Source organism: Hetaerina americana, unplaced genomic scaffold (genome assembly GCF_022747635.1).
Source record: "Hetaerina americana unplaced genomic scaffold, ioHetAmer1.1.p SCAF_32, whole genome shotgun sequence".
Lineage (NCBI taxonomy): Eukaryota > Metazoa > Arthropoda > Insecta > Odonata > Calopterygidae > Hetaerina > Hetaerina americana.
In genome coordinates, this window is record NW_027286897.1 from 1,624,853 (window position 1) to 1,647,641 (window position 22,789).

Sequence of the window (22,789 nt, forward strand, 5' to 3'; positions counted from 1 at the left end):
TTTTTGCATGAAATTTCATTACACATGGGCATTCAAAGTAAGTCAACAGCTTGAGTAAATGATCTCACTCGGTTTCTCTTGACGACTTCGAGTTCTTGAGCGCCCACATAGGGAAATCAAGAGCTGAGAGGATGCTTATCGTCAGCAAACAAACTCCTGGCATTGCAAAATTTATTACGCGAGCATTGTTTTCAAGGGAATCCGATTCCTAGATGAGGAACGCCCGAATTTCGATGGCCGTGACACATTTCTGGCCCTAAGATCAACCTTAGAGTGTTTGCAACTCCACGTTCAATTTCTCCGTCCCGAATACTGGGAAAGTACTGCTTATCGCTAGCTAGCTTTCGATAAATACACTCATTCCGATGATATAATAGACGTGTATTAAAGAGCAACGATTAATTGGATCACTTGCTATGGTTTTTCACGAAATAAATCCGCTTCAAATGTGAGATTAAAAAAAATACTTCACCTGTTAAGAGCTCATTGCCCTTTGGCGACCGAACTCAGAACCTCAAGTTACGATCTTCGTGTTTTTTTTTAGGTTTTCCGCGCGATATTTATTTGTTCAAATTTCCCTTGAAATATTATTATAAAACAATAAAATGCAGATTGGAACAACTTGAACGTATAATTCTCTCTTCTCAAGATTATTCGATACAACTATATTCGATAAAATAAGTCATCGAACAGGTTTACTGGTAAAGCGAATGGGAGAAATGTGTCACCGTTTGACGATAACTTGAACGCACCCAAATACTGAAGAACTCGGGTGACTCGGCGAGAAGAAAACATTTATGTTTATTTATACGCCGCTAAAAGAGGAGCGTGTCAGTGTACCACTGGCAAATGACACTTTGGATAAAAATATAGACTTGATTTACTTTATTGTCTTCCATTGTTTGATAAACCAGAACGATTTTGAGGCTGCACTGGCGTTTTTCATAATGTTGAGTTTGTATCAGCATCCAAATCCTACCCTGCAAGCCATTACGAGTGCTAGTGGCAGGAGTTTAATGTGTACCAGCTATTGGAGTAATTTTTGGTTAATAAAATTTGGTAGTATTTTCTGAAAATTCTATTTGTCCTGCGTGATGTTTCCTAGTGTTCTTGTCACTCTGAGAGAAATGGAAAATTTCCTTATGTTGGTCTGCTCCGCAGTCAATTCCCCTTAACTTCTTGTTGTGATCACACCCACTAATATAATACTACATCATCTCCTATGCCACCATTAAACTCGTACGATTTTTCTATTGATCAAACAGTTTATTAGTAAATATAATCTTCTCGCTTGCAGTAAATCTTAACCCAAGATACCCAATACTGGTGTGGCGCTTTGTGCTCGTCTGTGCTTATTTTTCTTCGAGTCTACGACTTCTCTTTGTATTTCATTCTCAAAATTTACAAGTAGGTTCTTCTTTGTAGAAACCCAAATACTCTGCCCAGGTTTAAGGTTAGGTCTCAGTCGGATAACGTAATTCTGATCCCTAATCGTTTGTGGGAATAATGAAATTATAGACCTGTCTGTTTTATGTAATATCCCTAATTTTATTCACAAGACCTCTCCTACCATAATACGATGGGGCTAATAATTCATTTTCAATATGATTGCTAAAAAGACATCCTTCCGATTCATCCAAGAGATTATATCTGTAATTTAACCTTTGTTCCGTGAGTGCTTCCCAGCCTCTGCGCTGCTTCTTCTACGCTGCACGCGATCCAATTCGGCCATTCAATCCAACTTCATGAGGATCCCATACACTAGCAGCATTTTCTAAATGAAGCCTAGCCAGCGAAAGATAACTCTTTAAACTCTTCGTCCCACTTCTCCGATCCTCTTCTAACAACTCCTAACTTTTTGATAGCTTTTCCATATATTCCCCGTTTATGTTTCACCCAGCAGTGGTCGTGAGTGAGGGAAACGCCTAAGTATTTCATCGAGTCTACATTTTCTATTTTGGTATTACTAATACAGTAGGCATTCGGGAGGGAATTGATCTTTTCCTAAAGAATGTGGGCGTTAATGACGTGCTCTATTTTATTATTTAACATGGACAGAGCGCATGAATTCCATCTCGTTGTTGAATTCAGGGGATCCAGAAACTCCGTATATGATCTTTGATTTCTTAGATGAACGCGTCTTTCATCGGGAGGATTATCGTTATGCTTTCAAATCTTACTCCAACCACAGTGCCAAACCTTTAGCCAAAATCTTTACGGATCAACGTTCAACTATTATGGGTCCGTGTGAAAGGAGAAAACAGTTTGCATGACACTAACTGGCTTCCGAGTTGGCTGAGATAATTTCTATCACGTTTAGTTTGCATCGAAGTTTGATCGGGTGACACGGGCTTAAGACTCTTAAACTCGCTAGAATGAGTCTCCTAGTCCTCTATATTTCTTTTATCTCGGAAGTGTGAGACCATATCTTTGACGAACGATCTTTGGTGGTTATTTCTGCGATTAAGGGTCAAGCTATTTTTACTGTTTTTTGTTGTCTGTTAATTATGTTGTCAGTTGAAATCGTGTGCGAATCCTGTAATATTGTGTTAAACTAAGAAATTCATTTAAAATTTTGCAATGAAAATGGTCTTTCTCAAGGTATTCATTGTTATTTCTGGCCAGGTAAATGAATATACTACACGTATCTCTTTGCGGGGATTCAACATATTACTTTAGCGTAATGGTCGCCGTTGGAACCGAATTTGGAAGTTTAACATCTTAAATACTGTTTTTCATTCATATAACTCTTCAGATAAGTTCAATTCCAAGCGTTTCCATTAAAAGCAATATCTTGAACTGCCATATCGATTAATATTATGAAAACTCGTTTTGGTACATTAAGTTTGCACTCATTTGAATGGGGCTATTTTCAATTTCGAAGAAAATGCTACTTATAGAAACATTCCGACTCGACTAACAGGACCGTGATTTATCTTTACGAAATCTTTCACTCAACTTACTTGCCGATGCACGTGACCACAACTTATGGCACCAATAAAGTTTTGAAAATCATTCTACTTTCCCTCTTGCTCTGTTTTTTTCTCCCTGAAAGAGAGGAAACGCGTTTGAAACAAGATGATAACCGGCTCTCACCAATGCATTCTCTTACATCACGATCTCAGGGTGAATTTTCAACGAGTATGTGGCTTCCACGGCATTCAAATTTGCAATTGCAATACGCCAACAGTTTACCACTCACAATTAAAACTTCAATAAAGCATTTATTGCCAGAGAGATTTAATGGCAGCGCGACATGTGACTTTGACTCGCCGACCAATTGAGCTCAGCATACTTGCATCAGTTCCATGCATACCTAGGCTTGAGTCACCCACTCTTGCAGCCGCAGGGCAACTTCTAACGGCTGTTTAGGTGCGCAGAGCGTCACTCGATGGTCAGTCACCCTCACTTGGCCGTGAAAAGTGTCTAAGAAGCGAGTGGAAATCCTAAGCTATGTGAAGCAATATATTACCTCGTTTGAGGATGTCTAATTCGCCTTCCGGCATGATTTCTTTCGAGTAGGGCTATAGATTCTCCACTTCTCTCAGTTACCGTCTGTGTTTTCACCAAAGGACGTGATTTTTTTGGTGAGTTAAGGTAAATCTAAGTACCGCTCAGAATTGCATATTGCAAGCAGTTGGTCGTGATGTTGAAATATCAACGTAATAAAGCAAATTGAAACGTTACTCTTTCCAACTCGTTAAGCTATTGGAGTAATCCCTTTCAGGGATGGAGTTTAATATAAGAAATTGAATAGCGTCGACATGAATTGAAACGCAGGTGTTACATTCAGGTGTTAGTCTTTTCATTAATCCGAGTTTAACTGGTACTGATTACCAGTCACCTATCGGTTGGGACCATGTAGTGAGTCGTGTGGGTAGGAGATAATCCAGGAGTTGTCAAACGTGTTTACTAAAAATCGACTTGCGGGTAGCGCCAGTCATTTTAAAGTTCAGTTGATAACACTGTCTAGAACACAGTTATCACCCGCTTGAAAATGTATAATGTTTACCGCGTCCTGTGTTTTCAGAGCAACGATTCTGAATGTGGGACGCTAAACTATTGAATGGCTCAATTCGTTTCACACTATTATCGTCTACGGCATGTCTACCGACTTGAACTCATTCATTCGGCTTTGAAGGCTCTCATTATGTATCGCTGTTGCGGTCGATGGAAATGCATTATTTTAATTTTTGTAATGGTTATGCAGTTTCCTCCCTCTTTATGTTGTTTTTCTTATTTCAATCACTTTTGGATGCCCAGCAGTACGATTATTTATTTATCTCTAACTTTAAGCTAAAAAAAAATTGCATCGCATTTTATTTTTATTTGAAATGGTTCCTTTTAAAGGAGATGCAGGTTTTGTGCTACCCAATTTTTTGTGATTTTGAAGCCTATTGTGTAAGTCTAACGCAGATAAATTGACAAACAAAATAGGATGCTACAGCTTTAAATTCGCTCTAGTCGAAAATATAATGAGCGAATAAAATACAAGGTCTGTTTCAAAAGTAAGAGGGCTGAGTCGATCAAAAAAATGTTATTGTCAGAATTGATACATTCACTCAAATCTTTTCGAAGTAGCACCCACACACCGCTGCCAGCGGATTTTCCACGCCTCGCACGTCTTCTGGAAGGCGGCACCCGGAATCCTGCTAAGCTCCCATATCACGGCCTGTTACAACGCTTCCACAGAGTTGTGGTGACGTCCTTTAATCACGGATTTGGGGGGGGGGGAACATTGTCATTTTCGACGATATTGTTTAAGAAATTTGCATCCTCACTCACATGGTCGAGAGGCTATTGGCAGATCCGCGTGCGAGTTCCCTTTTGTTCCTCTGGGCGCCCTCGCGGCACCAACTGCGCACACACGTTTCTCATGCTCATGTTTTCGGGCAAAAGTCGATACATATTACTTTTAGGCATTCCCAAACCATCAGAAACCATGGAAACACTTCATCTGCGATCCCTGTCCAAAAAAACCTTCACTCCTGCAAGAGTTTCGTCACTTTTTGAGGTCCAAGAACGTCCTCATCGTTCGGCGTCTTCAGTATCTTCTCTACCCTCTCGGAACCATTTGTGCCACTCAAAAACACCCTACACGATCTAACCATGGCAAGATCACCATAAGCTGCCTTGAGCATGTCATGAGTCTTTTTTTTTTGTTTCACGTAAAATTTGATGGCGTAGCGCTGTTCCAATAACCGGTTTATGACGGAGCGTAACGAATTCACTTTACAGAGGTTTCACTCGAAACGCACTCCGCAAGGACCTGGAGCCAACTTCCACCAACCTCCAGCCTTTCCTGAGACTCCCTAACCTCAAACCCAGCCAGAGAAACCGCCGCCCGTCCGTACGTTTATCCGGAAAAAAACAAGTCATACTATTTTTGTAACTGACCTTGTTTACCTCTATGATTTTTATTGAACATTTATGAGTACAGGTATACAAATTTTTCGAATGGTTTATTAAAGTAGGTAAACTTAGATAGAACATGAAATATGTTAATTATCAGTTAAACAATTTGTAGCAATAGTGCACACAGCTACATTACCTAGAAAACTATACCAAATCCCTCAAAACCAGTTTCTAAACTAGTAATGAACTCTTTGAAAATTCTCAGGCTTAAGCATAGCATTTATTTTAGGCAATTTTCATTCCGTATTTTGTTTTGTGAGGGTGGGGTAGTCTAGTGGGTAGAGCGCTGGGCTGGGCTCCATTCCGGGTGACTCCTCTAAGAACCCCTCAGCCTCAGCAAATCTCTCGATCTTCCAGAGAAACCACAGGCGGCACATGAAAAGGAACTGACCCCCTACCCTGACACGTGACTTTCACGAGCTATTAGGCTTAATACGTACGTGTGATTTACTTTCATGTGTGATTTAATTTCATCCAGTGCTTGATCAAACTGATACCTGTGTAGAAGTCTCATAATTGGGATTGTGCATGCATGACTGGTGACTTACCACCCCCCGTCCCATGCCCTTGCGGCGGTTTGCGGGTAATGATGTAGATATAGAATACTAGACGAGCTCAATATTCTCAGCTAACTAACTTAACCTCAGGTTGATCACCGTGGTTCATTGGTGCCGTTATGCGTAATGGCGTGGTCGGAAGAATTGCAGATTTTATAAGAAAACCAATGGTGACTTTTTTTATTCAGGAGTTGTACTCAGTGTACTTACTCTATATACACAACATGAGAGTGCACGTAAATCTAGTTCAAATATATTTTTTAAACATGAAAGAGAGAAATATAATTCTCAATTTGTACCAATATATATTCTAATGCTGGGAGAATGTGGCAAATATTAAATTCGTTAATGAGACGTTACAAGTTACGGGGATTATGCTTTCTGATTCTGAGCTCAGCTGTATTCGGCGAAGTTTTCCCCATGCCCAATCCACGGTGAAGTCAGTAGAAATGATTGAAAATACCCAATCAAACTAGCAATGGCCTGTTGAACGATTGTCTAAAAGGCTTTCATTAGTTGATGACATCGTCATTATTTTCCGTATCAACTGGCATCACCCGAAAGAGCAGATACGCATGCACAGCGATGCTGATTGTTCTTGAGTGTGTGTATGAATCCGGGTATCTTTACATTTCACCGTACATACCTGTAGACGAACGCTGCTGAGCACCAGGAACTTAGGATCGTATTCGCCTCAGGACCTCCATGAATTCACATCAATGACATTGAAAAAGAAGACCTACAATTAAAAAAAATCACATTCACCATTTCCCTGGTGTAATAGATAAGTAGGAAGGATTATAATAATTGTATCAAACCTCTCCTAGTCCTTTAATCTTAACGTTTTATCAGAAATATTCAATGTAACGAAAGAGGAATGTAGGCACCCCCAATAGTTCTTGTGCTGGTGTTGAAATTAATAAAATGATTATCGGAGGTGGAGTGATTTTGCGACTAAATAAGTTCAAAATTCACATAATAACTATAAATTATTATAATGTAGATTCATTATGCACAAAACTCATAATTAAATTCGAAAAGTTACTATACGGGATGATATGTTTTTGAATTCTTGTTAAATATGGAATAAAACCAACAAATATCTATTATGTGAGCGTGGTTTCCTAGTGCGTAAATCTCTGGGATACTGACAGGATCCAGATTAAATTCCCGATGCCTCCTCAGCACACTCTCAGCTTCACCCACACTACGTGATTTTCGAGTGCCAGATCTTCCTGGGAAGCCACGGGGGCAGAGGGCAAAGAACTTGCCTCCCTTCCCTGATATGTGAATTTAATGCACCATATTAGGTGAATGCCTTCCTTCACGTATCAAATTAACCTTCGGGTGGATTGCTGTGGTCTCTTATGTCATATAATTCATCATGGCTATTATATCGTATATATATATAGCATATAATGCACATCAAGTTAGTACTAGCGAACAAAAACACAAAAAACAAAAAAAAGAAAAGAAACTCACACGTTTTCTAATTTTCGGTGGTCAAGCCACCTCTCTCAAGGAAGAAAAGGAAGGAACTCCTTCCTTCCTTCTCTAGAGGAAGGTGGCTGAACTAATTCCAAAGTGTGTGAGTTTTTTTCTTTTTTTGGGTGTTTGTATGTTTTTGTTTTTTTTTGCTAGTGCTAACTTGATAAGCATTATTATTCACACCCGTGATACTTTCACATAATTTATACATTTATATAGTGTGTATATAAATCTATTCATTATATATCGTATATAAATATAATATTACATCATATGCAACGCATACAATGTTAACTGTGCACAGTTGTTCTATTTTTGCTTTCTATGCGAGTTATAAAACGAAAAAATCATGCTTTTCCACAGGGATGCGGTTCCTATGGTGCAAGAGAATGCCGTGGTGGTGCGGGGTGGATGCAAGACCCTCGGCAAGGGCTCCACAGCCACTCTGGTGCTCAATAAGATGGACATGACGGTGCCCAAGGGGTGCATGTAAGTAGCCATGTGGCGATGTCGGCCAACTGCTCCGTCTTCCCTGCCCCAGAATTCTTCCCCGTCCAGTCAGTGCTCTTACCCCTAATATAATGATTGGATGTTGAAGGCAAGCGCACAATATTACGGAACCACAGGGAAAAACCCTCCGTAGGGCAATTTACTGATGTTAGGTTGAAGATTTCAATTAAATATGAAATGAAAATTCAAGCGCGGGCTAAAATTGAAGGGAATGTTGGTACGTGAATGGGCAAAATGTACGTATGCCTGAAAAAGGAACATGACTCGAACTATCACTAGGTGAACAAATAACTTTGGTTATTTTTTGGTGTGATCCATATATTTTTATTTTAATAAACATTCTTTGGAAGTGGACGATCAGACATGTATTTCAAAGCTGTTTAATTTATATTATCCTGGGTGATCGAAAGTGGGATTCTGAATATCCGTGATGTTTAAATTCTAATGAAAATCCTTTAGAAATGAAAATGGAACTAAAATTATTCCCAGAAAATCTTGGTCTCAAGTCATTAAAATGAGAAACTCGAATGATTTCCACCATTCCAGCCTGAATGATATTTTAGAAGACAGAAATTACCTCGCATTTTTTTCAAAAAAATGAATAGTGGTTTATTCAGTTGTCTCTTGCTTATATTAAACAAGTGTGTATACATCTTCTCTTTTAGGTTGCCCTTGATCGTTTATATTCGCATTGAGAGGTCATAGAGCGAGGTTAAGGAAAAGATAAAAAATTGACATACCAATTATCGAAGGTAGAATAAGCTTGTCGATGACAAAGCTACACTCGGAAAGAAGAAAAATGACCTCTACGAAGGGTATTAGCTCAAATGGAGGAAATAATGAAAAAGTAAAACCTGGAGATAAACAGGAGTAAAGCTAATATAATGTTTAGTAGATGAGGTAAGAAAAATAAAATCATGTTGGCAATTGCGGGATCATCGGCGATGGCAGATTCAAAAGAGATAGAGTACATAGAATAAGGGTGGTGAAGAAGGCATACATAAGTTCACAAAAAAGTTCTATCAATAGAAATAACTACTATTGGCAAAGCAAATCATATTAAACTCTCGGTTCGTATAAACTCATGTTTTAACCGTAATGCGAGTATTCCACTCATTTCTGCGAACTTATGTATACGGATTTTACTTTTATAAACGCTGCAGGGCAACTGAAGAAAATAGGTCAGAAATGGTAAAAATTTGGTGTTACAACAGAATTACCGAAAAGGAATATTAAAAAAAACTTGTTAACGAATGGAGAAATTATTGGAAGTCAGTAAAGAGAGAAACCGGTAGAAGGCATTTGAAATATGGAGCAAGAGAGTAATTGAACAAGTCTTAGTTACCCAAGATGCGATTTTAAGAAACCAAAGAGGGAAAGTAATTCAGCTGAAGGACAAGGATGGAATTAGGTACCAAAAGTATTTGACGAAAGATTGAAGGGCGGCCTTAGCTTGATGATTATTTTCCATGGAAATTCACTTTAACCGGAAGTTCGGAGATTCCCAGAATTTTGCTCTAGAAAACGGTTTATGTTAATGATGTTTAGTCTATCTCCCGAAGTGCAAAACACAAGGTCGAACCCGCCCCTTTGGCCCGTCCTTCCACGCCCTCCTTTTCCCAAACATGCCCATGCTCAGCATACCGTCCCTTCTCCTCTTCACCTCCTATCTCCCCTCACCGCCCTACTGACCTACCCTTCTCCGCAGTCCACGCATGTACCTGACTAATCGATTTTAGTGCACATAATAATGCTGTTTTAGTACACAGCGAAAGCTTGATCAGGTGTATTGCATAAGTTTGTGTAGAAAAGTAGCAATCCTCTATTGTTATTCGATCGTGAAATAGGCCAAAAATGTTTCAACGGGCAACTTCAGTGTCATTAGCACAATGAAGAGCTTGGCAGTAAATAGGAGAGTTTGCTGTTCTTCCGCACGCCAATCTCTTTATCTTATATGTTGGGTGTAATTAAATTTGTCTCCATTTGTCTCTAAGAATTAAAATCATTATAGGATTTATTGGAAAATAAATCATGGACCATTCAAATTTCAAGCGTAAACCAACGTATTACCCATTTGTTCAATAGTCGTGGATATAAATATTTTTTGGATGACGCATTAAATTTATAATATTTATTCCACACTAGGCATTCCTTTGAAATCACATAAGTGGTTAAAAAATACCTCATTAATCAATTCAAAGGTAGGTTGGATTGGCTAGGGTAGGGCTCTCCTCTTCCTTGTAGCATAGGCATTCCGCTCATTATGCTGAAGTCAATATTTGAGCGATTTGGGCACAGGTGGGAGAATTCCTAGGAACGTATTGTTAAATTAGTCCGAAGTTAGGACGGAAAGAGTTATGTTGCAACCGTAGGCCTCATACGAGTTACGAAGCCATTGCGTGAAGCCAAATGAGTAATTTCCAAAATTTACCGGGACCTCATCAAGGTAGGTAGACCTCATCAACATTAGGTTTACAAAATGTTGTCAACAACAAAAACCGTTGAGCAGCACTGTTAACTTTCAAAAAAAATGTTTTTGCGCAACTAGTGACAAGTTTAATTAATTATGCTCTCAGTCTAGATAGTTTGCATTAAAAAAATATAAAGTTTTTAGACAGTCCCCAGCGACTATTATCTTCTGCTTATTCCGAGAACTTCAATTTGCCCTAAGGTTTCACCATTGGCAAATTGCCGCCATATATAGATTCCGCTTGGACAGATTTAACTGAATTTTCTTTTAGCCGCTAGATGTTAGAGGATTTTCCAAACCGAATTTCTTTCTTTTATTTCCGCCGCATTTTATGGGAAACATCGCCACCACTTTGGCGGTAATCAGAAAAGCGGAAGTACTCTAGGGAAGAAAAAGACCCAGGTACAAGATGACTCTTGTTTCCTTATCTGTATAAAATATCATGAAATGTTATTTTTCTCGGAATGTTAGTGCAATTCGTGTTGCGGTTTATCTGGTTCGGTAATTTTCGCAGTTTATGATCTTTGACAGAAGTCGTGAACGAAAAGACTGATCTTAAGCCGGAGTGAGGAAGATAATTTTCAAATAAAACAAAGGAAGAAGCACATTATAGCCATTGAAAGACCTTTGTTATTGGAGAACAAGACGCCAGTGATGAAATACGTGCAAGAGGAAAATAGTGTTGAATTGGCCAACCAAAGAAATTTTTCTAAAGAACAGTGAACCAACATCCAACTAATGACACTAGCGGATAGACCTTGATATGGTTTATTAAAACGTAAATAAGGAGTGAATATTTCATTCATTATGCCATTGGGATGGCAGTAGGCGAGCGAAATAATCGGTATAAAAATTTTTTGAAGGATTTTAATTGATTATTTCAAGATATTTTGAAAGTTATTGTGATAAATTATCGATAAGGTAGCGATCATTACATTTAGTCGGGCGTTAAATTTTGAAAAATGAGCGTTTCTTCAAATCAGTTCAATAAGAAAATGTATGACGTAAACTTCAGTAATTTTCCTTTAGTTTTTAATTTAACGTTCCATTTGTTATGTGGTAAAATTAGCAGGTGAATACAAAAATTATTTTAAATGATCAGAATATTTCGATCTTAAATTTTAATCTTTGAACCTAGTTTCTCAATTTCGGTAATAGCTTCCATAGTTTTGTGAGCGGATAGACACGGCAGACTGAGAAAAAAAAATTTGCACGAACGAATTTTCAGCAAAAAAAGGGAATAATTATTAAAGGTACACAGGAAAATAATGTACCTACGTCCAGAAACTGTTTGAAATTGAGTGTAAAGCTATTTAAATATATGAATTGCTGAATCTTAAAAAAAAATCGAGCCATTTGTCCCAAGTTCGAGGTAAGAAAAAATCTTCAGAATTACTTTTTCCAGTAGTTATGCAACTTGGTCATTTTTTGAAAAATGTATACGAAGCAAGCTACTGTATACATGTATAGATATAAAGCTGATACCTACGGTCAAATTGATCATAGAGTGAATGAGGATAGGCCCTTTGAGGGTTGTGTAAGGGTCAACTCGCAGATAGGCTACGCAGGATTTTCAAGAAGCCTTAGAGAGGTTCTTTAGTGAGGTATCAGAGAGAATGATGTTGAAGAGAGTCTCAAGACAAAAGAAAACTAGAATTATGGGATACAGAAGAACGTGTACAAAACAATGATTTGATAGAGGTATGAGAGAGATTTGAAAGAAGTATGCAAAGGTAAATCTGTATGGAATACATTAGTACGATGGGGTATACCCTAAAATCAGGTTCTGGCCTGACCTAAACCCTGAAATAATGCATTTTAACTTTGCATAAATTGTGAGAAAACAGCTCAAAGAGTAATACATATTAATGAAATCTTTTGATTCAGAATGGATACGCCAAAATTAGAATGAGTTTCATCATTGCTTACACGCATAATTTTTACATTCTTTCGTGTGTAAATGTTATTGGATAAGTGCCACCCACAGCATGCTTTGAGCTTGTTTTTATGATCAATTTAATATTTGGAGCGTGTGGTCGGAATAGGCGATGTGCGATCCGATCAGGGCACGCAGGCTTGCTGCTGTCTTTAATACCCTAACGATAGAAGATTGTATCACAATCAACACTCCACAGCTTCAGACAGACCTTCGCCCTTCCCTCGGTCAGCTCGAATTCAGAAATTGGCGTCACACTTAGAGAAGTATTCGGCCTTCGTGCATCGGAATTAATTTTTTCGTAAAAAAATTTGAAAATGAGGTCATTCGGCAGTGGCAGAAATTCCTTTCTAACGCAAAAATACTGTGGTCTGACGAAATACCTTCTAGCTGTTATAAAACTCTCTCCGACGAAAACTCCTCAGTGATAAACGTGACAAAAGAATCGTAAGATAACAGGATGTGCATGAAAATGCAATGAGAGAAATCTCGTTTTCAACCACGTGCCCGATTAAATAATCAGCACAAAAATTATGCTGGTTCTTTTTTTGTCCGTGGCTTGATTTTAAGTGAAAAAAAGTTTTCAGAAATTTTAAACAGTTAATAAACTGAAGGATCCGTTGATTTAAAACTTTGAGATTCACATCATGAAATATGCGTTTTACTAAAATTTTTCCATAAACGACACTCGCGACAAATTAATGATTAATTCCTATCATGCTATTTGAAAGGTTTGAAGGGTTTTGTTTAATCAGATGCATTATAACAATATTAATATAGCATGCAGTGAACTGGCGGATAACTCCTCATGAAAAGTTTGTTTTGCCGAAATTATTTGAATGCGTGGCACTGAATGCATCGATCAGATCCAGCGCAAATGAAGCCGCTATCGAACCGATGAAACTTGGTTACAATTGCGTTTGGAAGCTGTCCTGATTTCATTATCCTTGACAACGGCTTCCTCTTTCAACCAATTACCTGGTAACCATAGAGCCGTTCGAGTCCGTTTACATTATTTCTCAGCCAGTGGGCAGTGAAATCCAGGTTCCGCGACGTCGTAGGAGTCAGATTTACGAGGAAAACAATTTATGGCAGAGAGAAAGTAATCTACACCACTCAAAATCTCTTTGACTGGGTGATTTAATGCTCCAAATATGGAAGGGATGGGGAGAACAAAGGAGGAAAACAAAAATGGAATGCACTGAAGAGATTGGGAGTGAAGAAGTTGCTAAGTTATGGAAGTAGAAGAACGGGGCGAAGAGATACAACGAACAAATCTTTGGATTGATGAGCTTCAACCTAGAAGACACTCTTATGCATGGGAATTTATGAGGGTGGTTTTTTTCCCAAAACAAAATTTTCCTATAGTTGAAATGATTTAGTTGAAAACTATATTGCCATGATATCAATGAATAAAGGCCTTTAAAATAACGAGAACCAAATCAAATTCACTGAGCGACGATCATTCCACTTCTCATTCAATTTTTATAATTTTAAGATACCAAAGACATAGCTCGCTTGATTAAAAGTGATTCATAATGTATCCCTAAAGAATGCAATTATGGATTTAGCTGAGCCTATGAAAATTATGTGGTTATCAAGACATAAGTATGCGCATGCTTGAAATTCAAATACGAAGACAAGCGATTAATATTTTGCTCAAGGGATCGAACGTAGCCCCGCCCTTGTGAATACTGTTTGCTAACATTGCTCCGTGTATCATGGCATTGGAAATACCTCAGACGTTATTGTAGTACAGGAATTATGCCTCGTTATTGATACATTTTATTCCATTGAGGTCACGCTTATACTGTTGATCGGTAATCTCATGACTGGTATGACATCACGCAAAACCATACCCTTTCAAAACCCAAACTTCATTCATTCCTCTCCAGAGTTTTGTTGGTGATCTACTATCTTTGCTTCATGAGTATTTAAAAATTTAGCCCTTTTGTCTCCACATTCCATTTCCATTGTTGTTGCGGGCATTAATACTAGTCTAATAAGTCCTCTGGAAATTCGCCTCCCTCATGAATGTACGATTGAGCCCGTAAAAACTTCTTCCTTTGCGCTAACCAACTGAGCGATTCAGCAGGGATATTATCTACATGTATTCCCATATCTTGCCTCTTTTTCATTTATTTTACTGCGTTGAAATAAAGTATGCCCAATAAAGACTTAGGCTATAATATTACACCTGACATTCTATTCTCTTTCAGTGTCTCCACTCAAACTGACCTACTAGCTTTATAACCTAGTTCGCCTGTGTATTCTCTCATCTGTTCTGGTTCGAATACTCTGTTTCCCGTTGCATGTCGAATAGTTTAAACGAATTTTCCCTCCAAATTCCTGGAACTTCTTTCGCCTTTCTCTGTTGCGTACCCCTATCTTCGTATACTTCAAAGTTAATAAAAACTCCTAATTAGTTCCGCGGGAGTGTTCTCTATCCCCACAACCATGTCCATTTTCATTTCCTAGGATACCTTTTCTGTATCGCAATAAATTATGCCTGAACCTAAGTTATCCTTATCAGCATCACATCCTCTTACTATGTCTCAATTTGATGGCCTAATATCTTTACCATATAACTCTTCTATGCATTGTTCTCATGGCAGAATGTAAACCTATTTTCTGGCATCATGCATGCCAATATGAATCGACATTTAACACTAATTACTTTTTAATAATTCCTTATTAAATTTAAGAGCAGTTTTCACGCCTAAGTTTCATAAAAGTATGTTAAACAATGGGAAATGGATAGAAAAACCATGTTAAATGAATTCATAATTTGTACTAAATGAAATTATTTCAAATACCTTTTTAGCATTCTCTCATTGATAATTGCTGATTAAATTAAAAAAAAGCCCAAATATTAGCTTTATTAAAGACATTTTTGCTCGAAAAAGTTAATGAAGAGTGTTTCCTATGCTCTTTGGTGAACTGTTTAAAGCGTATCCCTATGCCAATTACGATTTGGGTATTGAATATAAAAATAATTTTGAAAGAAAGTTTAAATGCTGAAAGTAGGAACTTTATCCTGAATTTAAATTGATAGCTTAATATTATTAAATCATTAATAAATTAATCATTAAAATAAGTGATAGATTTTCAGTTTTTTTCGTTTTCCGGATGGAAATATTTTATATATTTCAAATTGTTATTTACTATTTTAAACTCACCTTTCCTTCCAGGGAAAGTTGATTAATTTCTCACTCTTGGGTTAAATAAATAGTCATGCACGGAGTTCTCAATCAGGATGCCGGTTGCGGTGACTTTGAATAGTATGAAACCGACCGGAAATCTATAGTTCCGGAGTGAAGGACAACTCTCGTATTCCTCGTAGTATTGAACTCGCTTATCGCCCCAATCGAATGGCGAATTGCAACGGAGAGCTAAATGTCACTTGAACAAAGCATTCCTATGGAACTCCGACACCACATGAACATTTTCGATGAAAAATATTCAACTAATATCTTAGAGCTAGACTTCTCAGTTTGAAAGGCATTTGGAATGGGATCTCTTCTTATTCTATGGAAAAATGTATTCAGCGATAACATTCGTCTAACTCGCTGCATTTCCGCATATCCCAGTTTACGCCGGCGTGGCGTGGCGTGTCTATCGCTTCTTTTCATCCACGTAGTAGTCCTCTTTCCATTTCCGCGTGAGAGTGCACGTCAAGAGAAAGGTGAACGAGAGGGAGCGTGGTTTTGAGGGAACCTATTAGCCTTGACCCAGTTGGATTACGGGTGAGTGGCGATAACCGGTTGGGCGAGCGACTGTTGATGGGACAAAACTTTTGATTTTCGTTCGTCTAACCTGACTCATCCAGGCATCCGCTGGGGATAAAATTATAGTGTGCGAACGTAATCACGGTTCTAACCTTGAAAGTATCACGGGCACCAACAACAGACTTAAATAACAGTTTTAATTGTCTTTATACTATACATTCAACTTCAAGCAAGTTTCTCTGGTACAGATACCTTCTAGCCATTGTAATTGTCTATGAAATTTTTATTTTTTTTAGCATCTACGGCGTTCTTTTGATATGTTTATTTTCCTTTACATTGTCTACTTACAATTCGTCACATTATATCTACTTTATTTTTAGCGTCGATGAACTGTAATAAATAGCTTTTGGCAAAGTGTTAATGGCGGAAATGTTGCAAAAAATAAATGATAAAATATTGTTTCTGCGGATGTACCAGTTTGATTCGGGAAAAGCTTCTCAACGTTCAGCGATCCTATTAAGCAAGGCAAATTAATACCAAAGGACATTTAAGTCATTATGAAGGTTGCAAAGGTAAAGGAAGAATCACATTGAGCCAAGAGGAAGGATCACCTGGGCTTGTGGAAATTCATGAGTAAGATCTAAAATGTTGCTGCTAACATGTCGAAGGAAAACACTAGTTTTTAAGAGGAAGCATTTTATTCTTTTATAATATCAGTAGCGAGTACATATATCATAAATCACATCTGAGAAATGAAGAAAAAATGCAATAATCAAAGCATGATCGATAAATTCAATGAATAAGTAAAAAAATGTTTATTCCAACCTAGGTCCCTTCTAGTTTTCGTCAGTCTATAGGGTTGGAATCTGGTCGGATTAATTGATGCGTTATATTCAGGTCTTAGGTTTTGATGTGGTGCATCTCCTATCACAACGCCTTGCTCAGGATAATTTGTTTTAACCTATGCAAAATTACATTGGTTGATGATCACGTAACTCAGCGCAGCACACCTAAACCTTTGCAGCACCTCAAAAAGCTCAAGAATTACGAAATAAAATAAATAATACTTTCTAGTCCTGAGATTTAGAACATTTCTGTTCATTCCATTTTTAAAAGTAGGTAATTTTATTTTACGATAACATATGCACACGTATGGCATTGGGAAGTTCAAATTTGAATTCCTCTTTTCTTTGTATACTACTGGAAAAGATCAAGTTTCTCACCCAATTCATACCGTCATCACCATTTAAATTCTCGATTTGCGAAACACAACCTATTACGACGGCCAATTGACAATAAAAATAAATAAAAGCACTAATGTGAACACTCTCTTTCCATCTTGTTCCATTGTGAAAACGCTGTAAATGTCGAATTTTACTGGAAGGTGTTGCCTTGTTTTTTATTTACCTACTCGTCAAAGAAGGTGTCGCCAGATTTGCGGATATTCATTTAAATCCAAATTAGACGAGACAATTCTAGGTGAGTCTTCAAAATCAATAAATACAGTTTGTAGCATGTATGTAAAAAAGGTATATCAGATTTATGGTGAGATGCTAGAGTTTATTCTTACAAGCTTAATTGAAGAGTGAACTTGCGTGAACTTCACTCGAACATGCAGAAACCACGTGCAGGATGGGTGCCGCAATTTCTTATGATATACCAAAATAATATCTAATCGATGGTTCATCCTGTTGCCTGAAAGGTTTCAAGTAAACACCGAAGGAGTTCTGACGTCGATCCATAGCTTTGGTACGCCTTTGGCCCACCACTGAATACTTAAGATGAAGGAACACTCAAAACTGTGAATAAAGAGTTACTTCCTTCCAGATTGCTGGGACATTTCCCGAGTTTCAAAGTACCCCAAGAGTGGGTTTGTCGTCCCTATGTTTACCAGCAGCCTAATTAAATTAGACAGTAAGTGCAAACGTTAGTATTTAATATGCAGTGAACATTTGGTGCATCTTTGGCCAACAAGTGGCACAGTCCTGAGAATTACGCAAATGTTAACAAATTGAGTAAATATTTCTGGAAATGCCTCTTTTTGTTGAAATTTTACCGTCAGACATTCATGTCATTTATTAAGATACGCAGCGAGAGTGGTGTATGTGGGTTGTTCTAAGAGCTTTGAAGGTAAAATCCATTTTTTTTAAGGATAAAATATCTTTACCGTGAATGAGTTATATTCTCAAGTATGGAAACAGTCACGATATAAATAAAATAAATTTGCTATTTGGATATATGCACACGAATGCATGGCAAGGTGCTGAGGTGTTTAATGATATCCGCGCAATGTATAGTACAGCGTGAGTGTTCTTTTTGCTATTCAATATGTACGACCAATGGATTGATTCACTTCAGAAAAAAACCCAGTTGCATCACAAAATGCACGATCACACAAAGTCGTGACTTCGCACTTTTGAATATTGAGGTGATGCAAGTCATATACTGCGGGGATTTCAGATCGTAACTTTTAGGTGCATTAGTGAGAATAGCAGCAATCATCCCCCAATCCAATGGATATATTTATATGGACAAATTGAATTTCGGCATTACTCCACTGGGATATGTTTCAGGTAAAGCGATTAGGATTCTAATGCGATCTTAAGAACCTCCAGATTATTATTCTATTTATCTTTTATTATAAATAAATTTATCTGGTTCTCTCCTCCCCGCTAAGCGATGGATTTCTTCATTAAACCCGGAATATGGTTAGAAATTTGATTGCCATAGTTAAATCAAAACGCACTTACGCTAGCAACATTCAAACAGTGTGTGGCGTTTAGGTTGGCCATTGTAAAAGTTTAATTAAAATCCTTCCTCGCTAAGCTACAAACAAGAGGGCTGGGGTAAATTATATTGTAAAATTGCCAAATTATGCTAAAAAGTATGCTCAGTTATACGAAGTGAATTTATTTAATCGCCAATAAAATAAATCACTAAGCAATACCACAGAATGCATTTTAACCAATTAATGTGAACATCAAATAATGGCATTTTCAGAGGATATTTAGGTGAATGATAGTGACGAATATTCCAAAAATGTAGGTTGTTCCAGGGGTAACATGCTCGTTAGATGACCTTGAAGTTTTCCCCTCCAGCGTTGATTGAAATGGGGAAAAAATGGATTCCATCTTATCCGATACCAATCGGGCGAAAAGTTTCACTTTTTTCAAATTGTATTTTAAGAATCCCTGGATGTAATATGCAATTCTTTTTTATAGTGCGATAATTATTTTCCGTTTGTACAGCCTAGCTTAATATTAATCTTATTTCTGAGTTCTGTACATTTGTCTGTTTTCTTGAGTTCCTCCGGTCCATGAGCCAAAAAACTTGCATTGATTTGAAGTTTGATCCGTTTAAAGTACGTGTGTCTATAATAAGTATTATACTGAGATTTCAAAAGTTAATAATTTATTTCTAGATACTCATGACAGTACAACTGAGACCGAAATGTTTGAAAAAGGGAAAGTTTTTAAGAGAAAACTAAGCATCGCATCGTTTTGTTAATGACTACCTATTTCATTGCGCACGTTTATATTTTGTATTGATTAATTTGAACAGTTAATTGTTGTTCACTTGTAACATTAGTATCACCATATGATATCAGTATCACCATGTGATAGTAATATCATGCTGTCATGGTCTCGAAGGAACTCATTGTTGAGTTTCCTTAGGTCCCCAAATATATGGATTCATGTATGAAAGTGAGTGCTTGAGTGTGTTCCCTTCCTTGCAGATACGGCCTTCTGGGAGCGAGTGGCTGTGGGAAGACGACCCTTCTCAGCGCCATTGTGGGCAGGCGACGCCTGGATGAGGGCAGCGTGTGGGTTCTCGGCGGAAGGCCAGGCAGCGAGGAGAGCGGAATCCCTGGAAGTAGGCTCGGGTACATGCCGCAGGTGAGGCGACGCTACATAACCCCAGACAAGTACTGTGTGTTATAATGATGAAGAAATATAGTATTTCGAATTCGAAAGGAAAGGATCGATTTAACACTATTATTTCTATCGCATCCTTAAAATGCTCTCTGTTTCTCCCATAGACAAGCATGACACGATGACATATCTGGTTCTTAAACCGATCTTAATTGATATCGAACGCTGCTCTGCATTTATGTAATCCGTGGCGGTCATAATTCTTTCTCAACTTGTCTTTTATGATTTAAGATTTTATGCTTGGCAGTTACTTAAGATAAATTTCCCTCTTGTCCTCCATTTTCCATCGTCCTCTTTTCGACCATGTCTTTGCACAACATTTAATAACGCCTGGTTACACTAATCTTTGCGATTGTAGGCTTAGGCGCCATTGAAATAAGAAATTTTCAATGTTAGCTGATGGGAAAATTTGTAGCAGAACAATTCTATGGTAAAATAACGTCGTGTAGCTCGTTAGGCGAGAGGTTCGAATTTTCAATTCCTTGCCGCGAAATTTTTTTTTCTAATGACGAGTTTAAATGGAAATTCAAGTGACAACTCGGTACGATTAGAATTTTCACAATGGGAAGGTAGTATGGCAAGGATTTTGAGCGGAACTTGGTTCTTTCTTACATTGTTCGTCATACTAACTTTGCCTTCGGACACATAAAAATTCTGTCGGTCGAAATATGGCCATCAAATGCCAAGAAGCTGCGGAGATGCCGTGACAGTAACTTTTGATGGAGCCATCCGCTAATGCGCAGTACAATGCAACCATTTCAGAATGCAAACATTATTATTCGCCTTGACCGGGATGTAATTTCACAATTTGAGGTAATTTGCGAGACACCAGTTTCAACAAAATCAATCTAAGCAATCCCATCTTTGCCAAGTGGTTAAATTTCGTCTTGATTTCCGGACATTATGCCACTATTTTTGTTAGACATTGCGGGCATTTCTAAATTGCTAATTTAATCTCTCACTTTCTGATTTACGTACGACCGGTATTTAACAGCTCTAGCAGGCTTGAATAGACGATTACCCATACTTTTTTGAGCTTCATGCGGCTACGTATCGTTCAAGATTTATTTTTTCAAGTTTTGCAAGGTAAGCTGATACTTGTTGCTCTTCGATCACTAGATCACAGCAGGGGAGGTGGTTTAGAAAGGACAAATTTCGAACGCGATATCTCCCCTCACACTGCTTGCAAACGTGGTAATGACAGAGCGAGAGAGAGAGAAAAAAAGAGAAGTTAGCCTTGAAGTTAGGGATGTAGTTTGTTGCCTCTTTCTTCAACGTACGCAGATAAAATAAGCATGCGAAGAAGTCGTTTCATTTTTCCGCATTCCGTGTGTTATTCCAATTATTGGCCAAAGAAATGTTAGCTGATGGATATCAACTAACGGTTTCAATTCATCTAATTCGTTTATTAAACGTTTACGGTGTGCATTTTCAGATGATCTGTCGTTAATTGCTCATTCGAAATGCCAACTAATCTGGATGCACTCACATAATTTGCATAAATGCATTTGGCATGCTAAAAGATGACTTAAATCGTAGTTGGCAATCTTATTTCTTTTTTGACTTAAACATATATTAAATTGTGAGCTTTTGCGTGGACTTGGTATATATCAAATTGTGCGCATGAATTCACACGACTTTATTCGTCTCCTTACGCCCTCGTTACATCTCCACGCTCCTCGGAGGATAAAAAGCAAGAAATGTCCCTCCTTCCCGTTCCTGATATTTCCTTTGAAAATTTAAGTTCGAAAATTTGACGTTAACTCCTAACCCATCAATTGAAGGAGCGGGGGAGGTCAATGCTCCCTCCCCCTTCCCAGTACCTTCCACCGATTACTGCATATCTAATAATGACTAGCATTAGATTTGTTCGCTTTCCACGCTGATGAATCTCCTTCAATAACAATTGTTCCGGAAAATAGTATATTCTTCCGGGCAACCCTAGAAATATTACGGATAACCCAACATATTTACTATCAGTATATATGTACCTTGTAGAATAGGGTTTTGGACGAACCCTGGACAGGTACTTCCGAATCATTTCTGCTCTGTGTAAACACTAAGTGCATATCTACATCGTCACCTTCGTCGGCTCCTCAAGTTTCTACATCTCTTCTTGCTGCTCAAAATCTTCTTTCAATTCATGCATTTTTTCTAACCATAAACGATAAAATGGAACATTTGTATTGTTAATTAAAAAAGAATAGAAAAGCAACTTGAGCAGATTGGTTTTGATCGGTTTTTCGTGAGATCTGGTCGACATGAATAATTTCAGTGATTAATCTCTACTTTTGAATACATTCATCATGAAATAAAAGTTTATGGGTGAAAATATGAAAAACGAGTATGCTTAAACCTCTTACTTTAATATTTGCGAACGCCAGTTTTAAATGCTGTTATAAATAATACCATCTGCTTTTTTACATAGGTATTATGGTTTCATCAATATGTTTCTTTCTTGTAGACCCAGCCAATGTTGTTTTTATTTTGGTTCGATATTTTCTCCTATTAAAAAGTAGGATACATACCCTCTGGCTTTTCATTTACTTTCCCTGGCGTATTGAGCATAAATAGGAGAAAAGGCTAATGAAAAAATAAATCGCAAATATCTAATCAAGAAGGGTTTTCTTTATTATATTTCAATTGGCAACTTGCCGCCCAATTTAATTACTACGTGGTCGCGTTTCAGAGAGAGAAAAATAATCTTCTCCATCATATTTTTACAATGTAATAATTCTATTTAATAATTTTTA

General features: G+C 37.7%; 1 protein-coding gene across 1 annotated transcript in view; it reads left to right on the plus strand.

The window, feature by feature from the left end:
- Positions 1-22,789, plus strand: part of LOC139691313 (ABC transporter G family member 20-like) — a 94,312-nt gene that overhangs the window by 11,543 nt on the left and 59,980 nt on the right. Inside the window, exons 2-3 of the mRNA XM_071589078.1 lie at positions 7,824-7,949; positions 19,841-20,000. Coding sequence (XP_071445179.1) covers positions 7,824-7,949; positions 19,841-20,000 — 286 coding nt within the window. The remainder of the gene's footprint in view (positions 1-7,823; positions 7,950-19,840; positions 20,001-22,789) is intronic.